Source organism: Bombus pascuorum, chromosome 9 (genome assembly GCF_905332965.1).
Source record: "Bombus pascuorum chromosome 9, iyBomPasc1.1, whole genome shotgun sequence".
In the NCBI taxonomy this organism is placed as follows: Eukaryota; Metazoa; Arthropoda; class Insecta; order Hymenoptera; family Apidae; genus Bombus; species Bombus pascuorum.
In genome coordinates this window covers 7561947-7575890 of record NC_083496.1, presented here as the reverse complement: position 1 = coordinate 7575890, position 13944 = coordinate 7561947, and the positions used below count along the sequence as shown (strand labels likewise).

At 32.5% G+C, this 13944-nt stretch overlaps 1 protein-coding gene and 1 long non-coding RNA gene across 6 annotated transcripts in view; both read left to right on the top strand.

Annotated features, from left to right (window-relative positions):
• LOC132910634 (tyramine receptor 1-like) overlaps positions 1-7073 on the top strand; it is a 99297-nt gene extending 92224 nt beyond the window's left edge. For all 4 annotated transcript variants that reach the window (XM_060966434.1, XM_060966432.1, XM_060966433.1 and 1 more), the window contains 4 exons: positions 2377-2489; positions 3217-3550; positions 4852-5152; positions 6128-7073. In XM_060966434.1, the coding sequence (XP_060822417.1) occupies positions 2377-2489; positions 3217-3550; positions 4852-5152; positions 6128-6318 (939 nt within the window). In that variant the 3' untranslated portion in view covers positions 6319-7073. The remainder of the gene's footprint in view (positions 1-2376; positions 2490-3216; positions 3551-4851; positions 5153-6127) is intronic.
• Positions 7074-11885: 4812 nt separating this feature from the next.
• LOC132910772 (uncharacterized) overlaps positions 11886-13944 on the top strand; it is a 158865-nt gene continuing 156806 nt past the window's right edge. Inside the window, exons 1-2 of one of the 2 annotated variants that reach the window (XR_009658847.1) lie at positions 11886-12089; positions 13180-13304. This is a non-coding gene — a long non-coding RNA (uncharacterized LOC132910772). The remainder of the gene's footprint in view (positions 12090-13179; positions 13305-13944) is intronic. The other variant, XR_009658846.1, reaches the window with a different exon arrangement.

Sequence of the window (13944 nt, the reverse complement as noted above, 5' to 3'; positions counted from 1 at the left end):
TCTAGACCAAAGTGTAATACCACCCAACTCGACCAAACTGAAAATAAGAACGATCTTTAAACAGCTCGGTTTGGCTTTACCTATCCAATCCTGACCCGTTAAGTTCAATTGTATCGGCTAAAACCTACGTACTTTCTGCTCCATCCATTTACAGATTAAAATGGGACACCGCCTGCACGGTAAGGGCAAACGAATGAAAACGAACTTCAAATATCAGCGTGTCCTGAGACACTCCACCAAATAATTTGCAAAGCTAACGGAAGTTTGCGCGCGTCTCTTTCGTGCTTCATGGGTCAGCTTGACTGTGTTTGTCGGATGGTCCACTTTAACCATTCTGTTCGTAGCGTCGACTTTAGTCGTCATCCAAAAACTGCCTTTGGGCATTATTGATGCCTACTGATCAGCTCAAGTACGTCGCAAATAAGATCGAACATTGGCCAATTAGATTCAAACTCTCTATAAATATTTCAAGAAAAAGAGGTAGTACTTGCAAGTAGATTTGAATACTGGTCGAATAGAAAAGTGAAACTTATCTTGAGCATCTAGCCAAAAATTCATTTTCCTTGATCATCATTGAAGTCCACTATCGTAATTTTCTACAAAACGTTGTAAATCAAATATTATATTTCTAAATTGCAAGTGCAAGCGATAGAATAATATTTATGAGATATGCAGTGTTTTTCTGGCTCTCATAACGTTGCTATTTCTAAGAGTATCGATTCATTCTGATATCGAAGTACTTGTAGACAGAACTTCGACAACTTCTGTTACAACTTTAAAGTTATAACCAGACTGCAAACCTTTTGATTGCACCAGATGTCCGAATACTTTGGATGGTTATACATACTTTTTGTAAAGCATTTATTGTAGGTGAAACACTGTGTATTTGACCATGTTGTGGAATAGTCATGTGGCCAAAATTGCACAACGAATTTAGATTAGTTTTACAATGATGCGGGTCAGCATCTGTTGCCCGCACAACATGCAACCGTTTCATAAAGAAAGTTTTATTATGTCGTTATTGCGTATTTATTAGGTCACTAATTTAACATGCTGCTCTAGGTATAATTCAGAATAAAACGAGTGACAATTAATGCAGAAAATATCCCTACGTTAATCAATACCAAATAAGACTTTGTAAAATGATGTGCAGTTAACTAAATTTTTTAAAACAACGAGATCATGCATATTTCTCGAGATTTCAAAATTGTCACGCAGAAACGATCTTTGTAAAAATACACACACTTTGTAAAAATATCGCAAAGGATTCCAATTGAACACGACACTGCCGAAATATGTAAATAAGTATTATAGAAGCGTTATTGATTTCAGGTCTTTATTTTCTTAAATATCTGTTAATCTACTTAATCACTCGAATATTTAAATTTCAATATTTGATTAACTTTATAATCGTGGTATGTTTTTGGCACCAACTATATTGCTATCACTCGCGTAGCAATCAACGCCACAATGAGATTGGAGTCTTGTAGGCTTGTGTGCGTTCAGGTGAATGAGCTTGACGGGCAGCTCGCGGCTGTTTAACCCTTTTAAGTGCTACGAACACGTATATTTAGCCGGTGAATGCCATCATGTTAGACTAAAAGCGTAGACGTCTGGTGCAATGACATCACCGTGAGTCTTTGATGTGTTCAAAACAAATGGATGTGTTTCGAAAGAAAATAATATGCTTCATCCGCTTTACCTAATTTCACGTATAAAACAACTCTATTGATTTGAAAATAAACAGTTTATAATATAACAGATTTTCTCTACCGATGCTATCCATCATAATCATGAAGCGCGATATTAAAGGCGATAGGCATTATCTTTATTACGTTAGAAGCGTCAAGAATTTTCGAGTTAATAAAACATTTGCTTATCACACCAGCAGATACAATCAAATATTCTCTGTAAATGGCGGATCAAGGGATGGAACGTTAACAAAAATCGGTAAAAGAATTAATTTACCATTAAAACGAATAAAAATAAAACAAACGAATTACGCATTAAAATGAAAATAAATTGAAATACCAACATAATTGTAAATTAATACAATCTTCACTACTAACACTTTTTACATAACATTTGCAAATGTTATCTCGTAATCGAAATAATTAACACGTGACAATGCCTATACATATGTACAAAAGAGAATGTAATATTATAATAAGATATTTAAATAAGATATAAATATCTTAAATATTCTGTTACGCGATAAAATCTTATAAAATCCTGCCAATTTCTCCCCAGTTTATGATATCGTTTATAGCTTAACGTGTATAGTGCTCGATATGTCAATTACAAATCCATGTGCATTTAAGCATTCATTAACGAGCAATCTTGAACGAGGTGTCTAATGAAATAAATTTGACGAAGCTCACAGGTGGTACCTGGCAATTGGGCGAGGTGCTCTGCGACTCATGGGTCTCCCTCGATATTCTTCTCTGTACTGCCAGCATCCTATCGTTATGCGCCATATCCATAGACAGGTGAGTGGTTGGCCGCATTCCCGAATCATGGCACGTAAATGGAACGAGATTACCGCAAGAGATTTTACTACGCGCGAATAGAGTGACCAACTCCAGTTACGTAGGCTGATGCTCGAATACCGGAAGTGCAAGTTTCCCGTTTAGTAGACGAGAATCCGATCTTCTTGTCTCGTAGAAACGAAATCGTTCAAAGTTTATAGGAGATTTTCTGAAACTGAGAGGAACCGATTCGGTACAAATTAACTGGCCGATCACGTGCAAGCTTTTTCGTATCCGCGCGATTTATATCGATCGGTGCTTAACCCGTAGAGATATAGCTGCGCCGTGTCGCTGCAAATTAGAAGTTCTCGATCGAGCCAGTGTGTACCTCGATACTTGTGACGCTGCGATGTGGAAACAAGTAACGAGATTAATGAAATTTATTAAACTTTCATCAATTACAATTCTATTGTGTACAATTACGATTTCTTTTATAGTTTGAACTATCTTTTATAAGCCGTTGCATTTTCCAAATTAAATCGCGCTCATCAAACTTAGACTCGTTCAAATACGTAACGCTCTCTCTCTTCTCTCTTTCTCTGTCTCTTTCTTTCTGCAATTTACAACTAAAACTGCGAAAAGCGTGGTGTGAAGTGAGTCTACCTTTGTTTTAATTAAGAAGTTCTATGTGAATTCGTCGCTTAGTTGTTCCCACGTGCTTCCTAAATGAATTTCATTTTCATCGAAGGTACCTAGCCGTAACTCAACCGCTGATATACAGTCGACGACGACGAAGCAAGAGATTGGCTGGATTGATGATTGTCGCAGTATGGGTGCTAGCTGGCGCTATCACCAGTCCACCTCTTCTGGGATGCTTTCCACGTGCGACGAATCGTGACACTAAAAAATGCTCGTACAACATGGACTCTTCATACGTGATATTTTCCGCGATGGGTTCTTTTTTCCTACCGATGTTGGTAATGCTTTACGTATACGGCAGAATATCCTGCGTGATTGCCAGTCGACACAGAAATCTCGAAGCTACCGAGAGCGAAAACATTCGACCACGTCGCAACGTTTTGGTAAGCATTCTCTGACAGATTACTTTTTTATATTCTCCGAATTTTTTGAAAGATGAACATTGTTTGAAAGCGTAAAAAATAAAAAATTAGAGACTTTGTTATTTTTTATTGGATTTATTAGGGCAATTGAGCATTAGAAAATAAATAATCTTTATTTATATTTTAATGAATTATTTATACAAAACTTTGTGGTTATACAAATATTTTCGATTCAATTCTGTGAATACAGAAACAATTAGAAGTAAATAAAAATGTAGGTAAGAAGAATTAAGGCGAAGTGAAGGAAAAAAACATATTCTCTAATTAACAGGACACATTTTTATGCGCCAAGCATCTGTAAAGCATCATTACGCTTTCTTTGGAAATGAACTCCTACGCTTCTAGCTATATAAATTTACGCAACTTTTCATCTCCAACGAGAAAATACCTATTTGTGCAACGTGTTTCCCTGAAGGCATAGGGGATATAACTCGTATGCTGAACAACTTGAAAAAAGAAATGAAAAGGAATTTAGAGTGCACTGGAAAATTATACGAACATCTGTTATAATCGACGCACAAAACCAATTTATCAGATTTCAATCAGTAATAATATTGAATCAATTATAATTAATAGAGTTTTAGAAGAAATGAATCGATCAGTACAATCCAAGATATATATGTGTAATCGATGCATAGAAGTGCATAAAATTATCTAATGATTTTGCAAAGTCTAAAAGGAAAACAAAGTAATAAAAGAACATTTTTTTCGGACGATGAATCAAATATGTGGAATAAAATGTTGAATTTCAAAAATTCAACAACTCATTGCAATTAGAAACTGCAGGAACGAAACAGACGCAGTCCAGTTTGCTCGGAAAGACTGACGAGCGTATATAAATGAGAAATCGATTCGCAATTTCAATCTATTGATACTAATGCTTACAAACCTGTTACGATGACACCGTTCGACAGATTTCCAGTAGGTAATGCGAAACTTATGAATATGGAAGCGCAGACTTGCTCGATATTGCTTTCGATAGTGACACCAAAATCTTGTATCCTATCTCTGTGATATTTTTACGATAAATTTGAAAAATTGATAAGCTTTTTGAAACTTGATATTTTTGTGAAATAATATAAATTTATTCCTATAAAGTTTCACAAACACTAACTAATTTTTCTAGAAAGTAAGATACTATAATATCGCACTTGGACAATTAAAAGTACACGTGTACACTGCCCCATCTCTCCTTGTTATTTTATTTTGTTGTATCCAATTTGTCGCTAGAAAGAATTTCAATTTGCTCCAATTTACTGCAGATCGAGCGTGCAAAGAGCATCAGAGTACGAAGAACAGAATGCGTAACCAGTAGCGTGACATGCGACAGGGCATCCGACGAAGCGGAACCTCCCAGCACGAGCAAAAGGTCTGGGATTGTCCGCAGCCATCAGCAGAGTTGCATCAACAGAGTTGCACGAGAGACAAAAACCGCCGCCACTTTAGCAGTGGTCGTAGGTGGATTCGTCGCCTGTTGGTTACCATTCTTCATCCTCTACTTGGCCACCCCTTTCGTGCCTATGGAACCACCAGATATTCTGATGCCTGCGCTAACTTGGCTAGGTAATTATCATAAAGCAGTCGAAGTTGTACTCGATAGAGGATCGTGGTCACTTTATGCATTTTATGCAAACGGCTTGTTTGTTGGAATTTTACAATTAATTGGTCCTCATTAAGGGCTTTATATGATGTACATCCCCCTTTATAAATTCTTGTCCAAAAAGTAAATAATAAGGCTTTCCTACCCCTGACATTCACCTGATTTTATTCTTCGTAATTAATTTCTGCTTTCTACTTTCAACATCCTACATTCAAACTTTTAATAAAAGACCTGTGAAAGTAGAGGTAATTTCTTTTCGACATCGAAAATCTTTATCGATGTTTTATAATTGACATAATCCAAATTAGTTAGAAGAGTTAGCTGAGCTGGTTAAATTATCCCTCGTTATCTACTGCTTCCAATATTTTTCGGATAAGAGTGGAATTCTATAAAAGTGAAAAATGATTCTACTTTCGAGGTGATAAAGTGGTCGACCCACTTTCGGATCTCTTCCGTAGTTCGGAATTTTTTTCAAACAGAGTATGTTTTATTGATCAAAATAAGTGGAAACCCAAAAGTTCGAAGTAAGTGGAATAGGCTGATGACAGCAATAACCAGTTTCCAATGAAATTCCAATTCCATTGTATGGGATACGCATCTCGACATTACTACAATATATGGTAGATTTTATGATCACCCTTTTAGTATACAAAACATTTTAATTTCATAGCTATTACAAAGGTGACAATAAAAGCTTTAATATTGAAGAAATTAAATGTAGAGGAATTTATAATGAAGAACATTTTATCTATTTAATAATAAAGGGAATATGTATACATTTTACATTTCGTAATATATTAAATTACAATTACTTCATTTTTATTTCTCACTACGAGATATCATCAACTTTAATATATATATATGTATTGTTAAATATTTTTAAAAGCTTAAATGAATAGTTATATTAAATTGTTTAATAACTTTTTGACTTATTTCAGGCTGGATTAATTCGGCTATAAATCCATTCATTTATGCCTTCTACTCGGCCGACTTCAGGCTTGCATTCTGGCGATTGACTTGCCGAAAATGCTTCAAAACTAGAACTAATTTGGATCGCAGCAATCGGAAATTACCAGCTCCGGCTAATTGGAAGAAGGACAACATGGAAGACGTGAAAATCGGGGAATGAACGTTGGAACGAATATCCTTCGATCGTGATCGTCAAGAGGATCACTGTGATTTATTCAATAGCGCTAATTACATCGATCACATTCATCTAATTTATACGAAACGTGAAATCTCGCAAACGTCACTGAATTTTTTCATAATTTAATTACAGTCAAATGATATGATAATATGCGAATATTTGTATTATTCGGAAGATATTACACATATTCGCCACACATTGCAGGTATAGAGATATACATTTACAGTTATCAATACATTTTTATATATAATAGGAATTGTAACGTCAAATGTAACGTAGATCAAAGAAAGAATTATAATTAATTTGAATTTTTTCTCCATAGTATAACGCAGAAAAAGAAAAAATTACTATTTTAATACTGAAATCCCGACTCATCCAAATAATACACTTATTCGCACATCTCAAGCATTGTAATCGGACAATCGCGCATACCACACGCACAATGACTGCACAATTCATATATTCGTTCGACTAACATAGCGAACAAACGAGAAGTAAGGATATTTATTTAGCAAAATAGTGGCAACACATTTGTTGCATTCGGTTGTATCGATATCAACATGTATACATGAACATTATTCACGCGGATCCACTTCGTAGAAACCCACCAACAATAAATAATAATCGATCGTAGGAAATAGTCTTCCTTTTGTCATTACAGTATCCTGTCTGTATTTATCGACGCATAGATATCTGTTGATGTAGAAAGTATGCAAGTATACGGATTTTATAACGTCCCATTGGTGTATTTCATTTAAAATGCCTACGTCCTTCTATCTGCTTCTTTGTGCTCAGGTGTTAATTACGCAATACCGGCCTTGTACGCTGGTATCGCAGCAAATTAACACAATGAGAAATTAATTAGCTGCCTCGGTACAAAAGCTGTTTGTTCTCAGCCTAGCACAGTGGTGCGTTCTACTGCGCACGACACAAAAGGCGACATTACGAGGGTGTAAAAATTTTAATACACGATGGAAGTAGGTGGCAATTATTACTCCAGTAAATCGAGATTATTAACACGAAAGGAAATTATATTAATTAGCATCTCATAGAAAATTAACTTTCGTAAATGGTAAATATGATCAAATTGTATAAGCAAACATAATATGATTTTTTTAACTCTTGAGACTATATTTCAATCTTATTTTTATTATTATAGAGAGAAAAAGGTGACATGTTTATAAAATACGATTATTCCATAAGTAATAGAATTTCATTCCATAAGAATTACCCTAGCTCAGAGCATCTAACAATTAATGTTAATTATATGTATGCTTATATAAAACCACGAACGCAATTCAAAGTTTAAAACTTTACCTAATCAAAACTAGATGATTTTAGAATGCACACAATCTCTTTATTTTTATCTTATTATTGAATCGTATTTATCTATGAAAGAAACTTTCAAGAGTCACCTTCCTGATACAATAGATCTATAAGTCAATGTGTGCAATAAGAAATTATTCAAATATGCAAACTTATATACTTTTTATAAAGCAATAATTTAGAAATTTTGTTACCGTGCTTTTAAGTTTCATACGCATCAAGATTTCCATTTAACATTCACGTTCAATCCAATAAACAAATTGAATTCTAATGCAATTAAAAACGCGTAAGTGCATGATAAAATCTGCGGTGAGGTTCTACATTTTCTACTTAGCCACTGAATAATATTAACGCAAAATTGCAACTCCATTGCCGTAATATGGTAAGAATTTTCTGTATTATCAACTTACAGTAACAATTTTTATATTAACGACTGGAAAATTGTCTAATTTTCCGATCTTATTTTATGCTGTATAATAATGAAATTTGTTGTTGTCTACAAATTATAAAAAGTAGAAAAATAATTAATATACATATTGCAGATGAAAGTTATGAATCAATAGATACCCTCAATTACTAAAAACATTCAATAATTCTAAATATGTACGAGATACAAGCACAGACAATGTGCACAAACATTGTGTAAGTACATCTCGTGTATGGTACGAGATAAACCTGACATGCAATGCTTTCTGGTATATATCCATGTTGTGGATGATCAGATGTCTATCTTACCATTATCGTGTTATATACGATTATCAATTTAATATAATTGGAAACATATTTGAAACTATTGATATATGACCATCTGTATGTAATTTTAGGTCAATGTCAGTATACACATTGACCAAGTATCTTGTCGGTGGTATGTATTATGTAGCATTCTTTTTAGCTACATCAGGTAATAAAGGAACGGGAACATAATTCTAAAATTTCAGTAGACAAATTTCGGGCACTCTGTAAACGCAACGCTACATACAGAAAAATGATCATTTTGTAAACGCAACACTAACGAGAAAAGGTAATTACATTAATCGCGATGGGAAAGTACCGCAATACTAGTTCTTAAATTGAATTCGATAAAGGTAATTATCGTTATTTTTATAAAAAGCTACATTTAATATTCGTGATAGCAAGCATCAAATCGCAGCATCACAAATTTTATTAAAAATCAACGTCTTTAATTAAACATTGAATAGAAGAAGATACAATATTTTCTAATAATATTCTTTAGATTATAATTCAAAATTTGAACAAAAACAATCACGATAAATCTCACAAATCGCAACACTAATCCAAACTGAAATCAGTGCTTTTTCGCAACTCTAATTAAAACAGAAATTAATTCCGAGCGCGGTATTTCGATTACTGCCCAATTTTAATTTAAACCGCAATTAATCACTTGCATTACTAATAAAACAACCACGATTTGCCCAATGGGATGGTGAGCCGGGATGTTTATAGGCCAAGATACAAACCACTATTATTACTATTACTACTACTACTACTACTAAAACTAAAAGCGAGCATAGTGACAATGTAGTAACAGAAATGACTTCCCATGCTCTGAATCATTTGAACGACGCAGAGGATGTGAAGCCATTATTAGTTGCCCTCTTGAACGACAATTTGTCGGGCCTCTTCGGCGTATAGCCTCTTCTTTCTTCTTTCTTCTTTCCTGCTGAAACCTAAATCTAGACTCGAGAGTCTCTAATCACGAAAAAAGGAAAGAACAGAAATTCGCCACGAAATTAACCACCCTTGTACATATGTGCAACAATCATAGTAATTGCAACATTAATAAAACATAAGAACAGAATCTATAGCGATATACGTCTGTTTCGAAACCTACTTTAGGGCTACGACCGCGAATATGAATTTAAAAAATCAATAGGCAAACCCAAATACGAGTGGCATTCTTCGCTCATGCCAGTTCTACCATTGATTTTTCAAGTTATGATAACAGAAGCAGGTTGGATACGGGAAAACGCACCTATCCGACTTGGAGACTGTGTCAAACTGCTCTGGCACAACCTACTTATACTTATAATTAACATTCATACTAGACAGTGTGTTACCTGTCTATCTAGCTCTATATTTAAAAAATGGTAACCCTGAGACATTCCCCACACCCAAGTTCAGCACACTTTATATTTTATACCTTTGTACTTACTGACTTTATGTACTTTCTTCCTGAAATTAACTGACGATGACTAGAACCATTACGTAAAACACAATAAACTACGTATATATCTCGATTTGAAGCATACATGAGTTTATAATTGTGACAGTATTTTGTTGATAAAGAATGTTATTTGAAATTACGTTGTGCACGGTGCACTAACCATCGTCAGTTGCTTGTGCCCATTGCTAATACCTCGCCCAAATAGCATATGAGCAAGATCCAAGCAATGGTCACAGAAAGTGTTAAACCTGAAAATCCTGAGCTAAAAAATAATTAGTGCTTCTATCTTTCATCTAACGGACTAATGATCTTTCAATTTGCATTTAAAAATTTTATTTTAAATTGTTAAAACTCTATGCTTTACTTTACTAATTCGATAAACAATTAAAATTCTCTCATTGAAACAAAGAAATTATAAATGAACAAGAAATTTATTTGTAAGAATAAGCGACTCCAAGTTAAACATAAATGAAAATAAGTACAGGCGACTCCTTCATCAAAGCACTTTTTCGAATACATGAAAGCAATGTTTAAAATTTGTTGCTTTGATTCCGAAATCTACCTACCGCGAAGTGTCTTCTTGCATTTAATATTTAATATTTATCATTTTTGTATAATGAACATCGAACTTTAATATCATGATATGTAAACTTATACTCAAGCTTAAAATAATCGAAGTCGGAGGATATCCGACTTCTCTGCAGCCAGATTCAGCAATTCACACAATTTTAATATTTACTTGTATAACAAACTTTTTCAAATATCGATGTTAAATAAATTCTGATTTTACTCGGATTATATTAATACTATCGGTATAAAATTTTTATCATCAAAAATCGCGATACATGTGTGCAAGAAGACCCTATCCTGAACTAATACATAAACCAAATAAGATATTACTACTCACGAGTATGTATAATTAATACTCGTGGTCACACACTCGCCAAAAATTCTACGTAATACAACCACTCATCCGTGTCGATTCGGACCTTTCGTCCTACGACATGATTGGATGAATGGAGGAATAAAACTGTATTCGACTCACGATTAACTGCAGGTTATGATACTATGAATGTTGCTGTGGCTCAGAAGAAGTTATCATGAATGTATTGAACCCCATGATGAAAGTGGAGGTTGTGAAAAACCTTTAACAAAAATATGATGAAACATAAAACATGAAAGATAAACACAAGTATTATGTGTATATGGAATTCTTTATTTCGTCTACAATAATAATTTGCGATTTTGAAATTATATTCAATTACTCACTTCGTTTCCCAAATCGCAAGGAACAAAAATCCTGTCCGTCGTTGTCCATAGTACCCCGTCTTCTCATACCTCGTCTGCTTCTAATTGTACCAATTTTCGTGATTAAATTGAATTTCTTTATCTCTCTAAGATCTAAAATTATTCCTCTAAATCATAAAGATATTCAGTAATGCAAAAATAAGTCTAAAAGTTACTTAGTTTAATCTTTACCTAATGACTTCCATAGTGCTTCTTCTTGCTGCAGTTCCCGCGTAAAACTGCCATTTCATGGCGGCAGAAATCGATTAGAAGAAATTATATATCGATAATAATCGATATAGCGGTATGTAACGTAATTCAACGTATCATAGTCGTGCGCATATTCTGTACCTCGCCTGTATTTTGACGCTGTAATCTCCATCGACCCTGAATCGGCAACGTCACATTTGATTGGAAAATCATGAAATGGTCTCTTATTTGTTAATGTTCCAACCGTGGAATATGAAGAAGTATTACATCTGTTATTGCATTTTAGGTCTATCGTATATTTACATCTCGTCTGTATTCTAAATCAAATCACAACTTGTTTATATTTACATATTGACGTATGTCAATATAAAAAAAAAACAAATGAAATATCAAAAATATATCAAAAATGTATAATTCTACGTTTTAATATAAAAGATAACAAAAATACAAAAGTAATAAAAGTATATGGAGTGCCTATGCAATCGAAAAATGAAATATTCATGTAATTTTCAAATTCATCGTGTTCGATCTGAAAGTACGAAACACTACTACATATAAACAATGGTCACACGACACAGTATTTGGAAACATTAGTTTCCCCACTACTACATTCATCGAGACAAATGCGAACTCTAGTGCTCAATATTTGAAAATAAACGTTAGTCAGTCTTTGCTTGTATGTCATTGTGCGAAGTTGTTCGTTTCGCGTAGTTCGTAATAATCTACAGATTATTGGTTTTAAATGGTATGTATATTTGTATTAATCATTCCCTTTTTAATGTAATTTTCGTAGTTTTTGATTATGTGTTATCAGTGTACCCTAAATTATGAATTTACAAAATATAATAAAAAATGTATACTTACGAGATAGATTGTTTTCGCGCCAGTCCTCGATAAATATTTACACTTTAATTATTCAAATCACGAACGTAATTCATTATTTTTGATACGAAGTTCCAACTTCCGTGGTAACATGCATAATAGTAAATACTTTATAAATAATAGCAATTGAATATGCATTTATAAATTTAATTATTCTCTCTCTATATATATATATATATATATTGACTTAAAGCATTCGCAATCGCTTCTACTTAGGAAGTTATAAATAGATTTGATAATATTATACTATGAGATTGGAAAGTAATTTAATTTATTTATTACGTATTTATGTACATTGGAAAAATTGAAACATATTTAACCGAATTCACTTTTATTTGGAATTCATATGTAAATTCTCATTGGCTTATTGTTAGTCAGGAGAATAGCACAGATGGCGCCATATTGTTCAAACGGCAATTTCGAGAAAAATCTTCCAAATAAATGAATTATATCTACTGCAATTTATATCTTACATAGATAAAGTCTCCATGTTTCGCTTGTTAGTATAACATAATAGAAAATATAATTCACATTCTCCTTTAATCCAATAAATAATTAGATTTATTGGATTTCCTGTATTCTCATCTGAACTTTTAGTTATATTTTTAAGCATTTCCTATCCTTGATGTAATTTTTACTTTTAATTTTAGAAATACTTTTACGGTTTAATTAAAGTATGTGTATATTTTAATATAGATTTTTTCATTTCTACGTACTCATATTGGATATTCATCTTTTTGCTTACTACTTCCTTCTATTCATTTCTATTCAAACCTATTCTTTGTTGTCAATAGTTCTTTATGCAAAATTATAATTATTATTATATAATAATATAATATATATAATATTATTATAATTATTTTTATGTATTATATTTTAAAAATTCATTTAGTAATTTAGTTAAATTTTAATACTTTATTTATATTAGTACCTAATATAGAATTTAATTATAGGTCTTTTAACCCAATATGCATTATCTGTGAGTGACTGTGTACCTGTTGAGTGGAATGAAATTTTCCTACAACTGGATAATGCAAGAACACTTAGCAACTGCACAATTTCGAATTACCTACGATCGGTGAGTCGCATGTTCACTTTTCTTTTTTCCTCAATCTCTAATTGTAAGTAGGCTACAGTGCATTAAAATAAATATGTGTATGAATATTTATAGGACCATGTTGGTATATAGAAAGAATGCATAAAAAGATATGCGAATAAATTACCTTCATGTAGTTTTATTAAAATAGAAAATTCCCATATAACTTTTGAATATTATGATTCTATTAGGGCTAGAGTATATCATATTTTTAATAATATATATTAATTATTATATTATATATTAATTGTAGTTATAAATATAAATTATAAATATTATATATATTAAATATATATTATATATTAATAATATATATAAACAATAAGTCAGGAAGAAAACGTTTTTAGTCAAAAGCAGGACAGACATATTAGGACACAAAAATGTTAAATATTATATTATAATAAGATAATAATAAGGATATTAATAACAGTGAATGAAATTAATAATATACACAGAAAAAGATATACTATCTAGGTAGTTTTTACATAGTTCCTATTATATGTCAGTTTATATTTATGTTTTTAAAAGATTTAATGGTATATATATTTAATTTTGTTATGACAGAGAAATAAAATAACAAACTGCAAGTTTTCGTTTTTGTCATATCTGTATTCATACAATA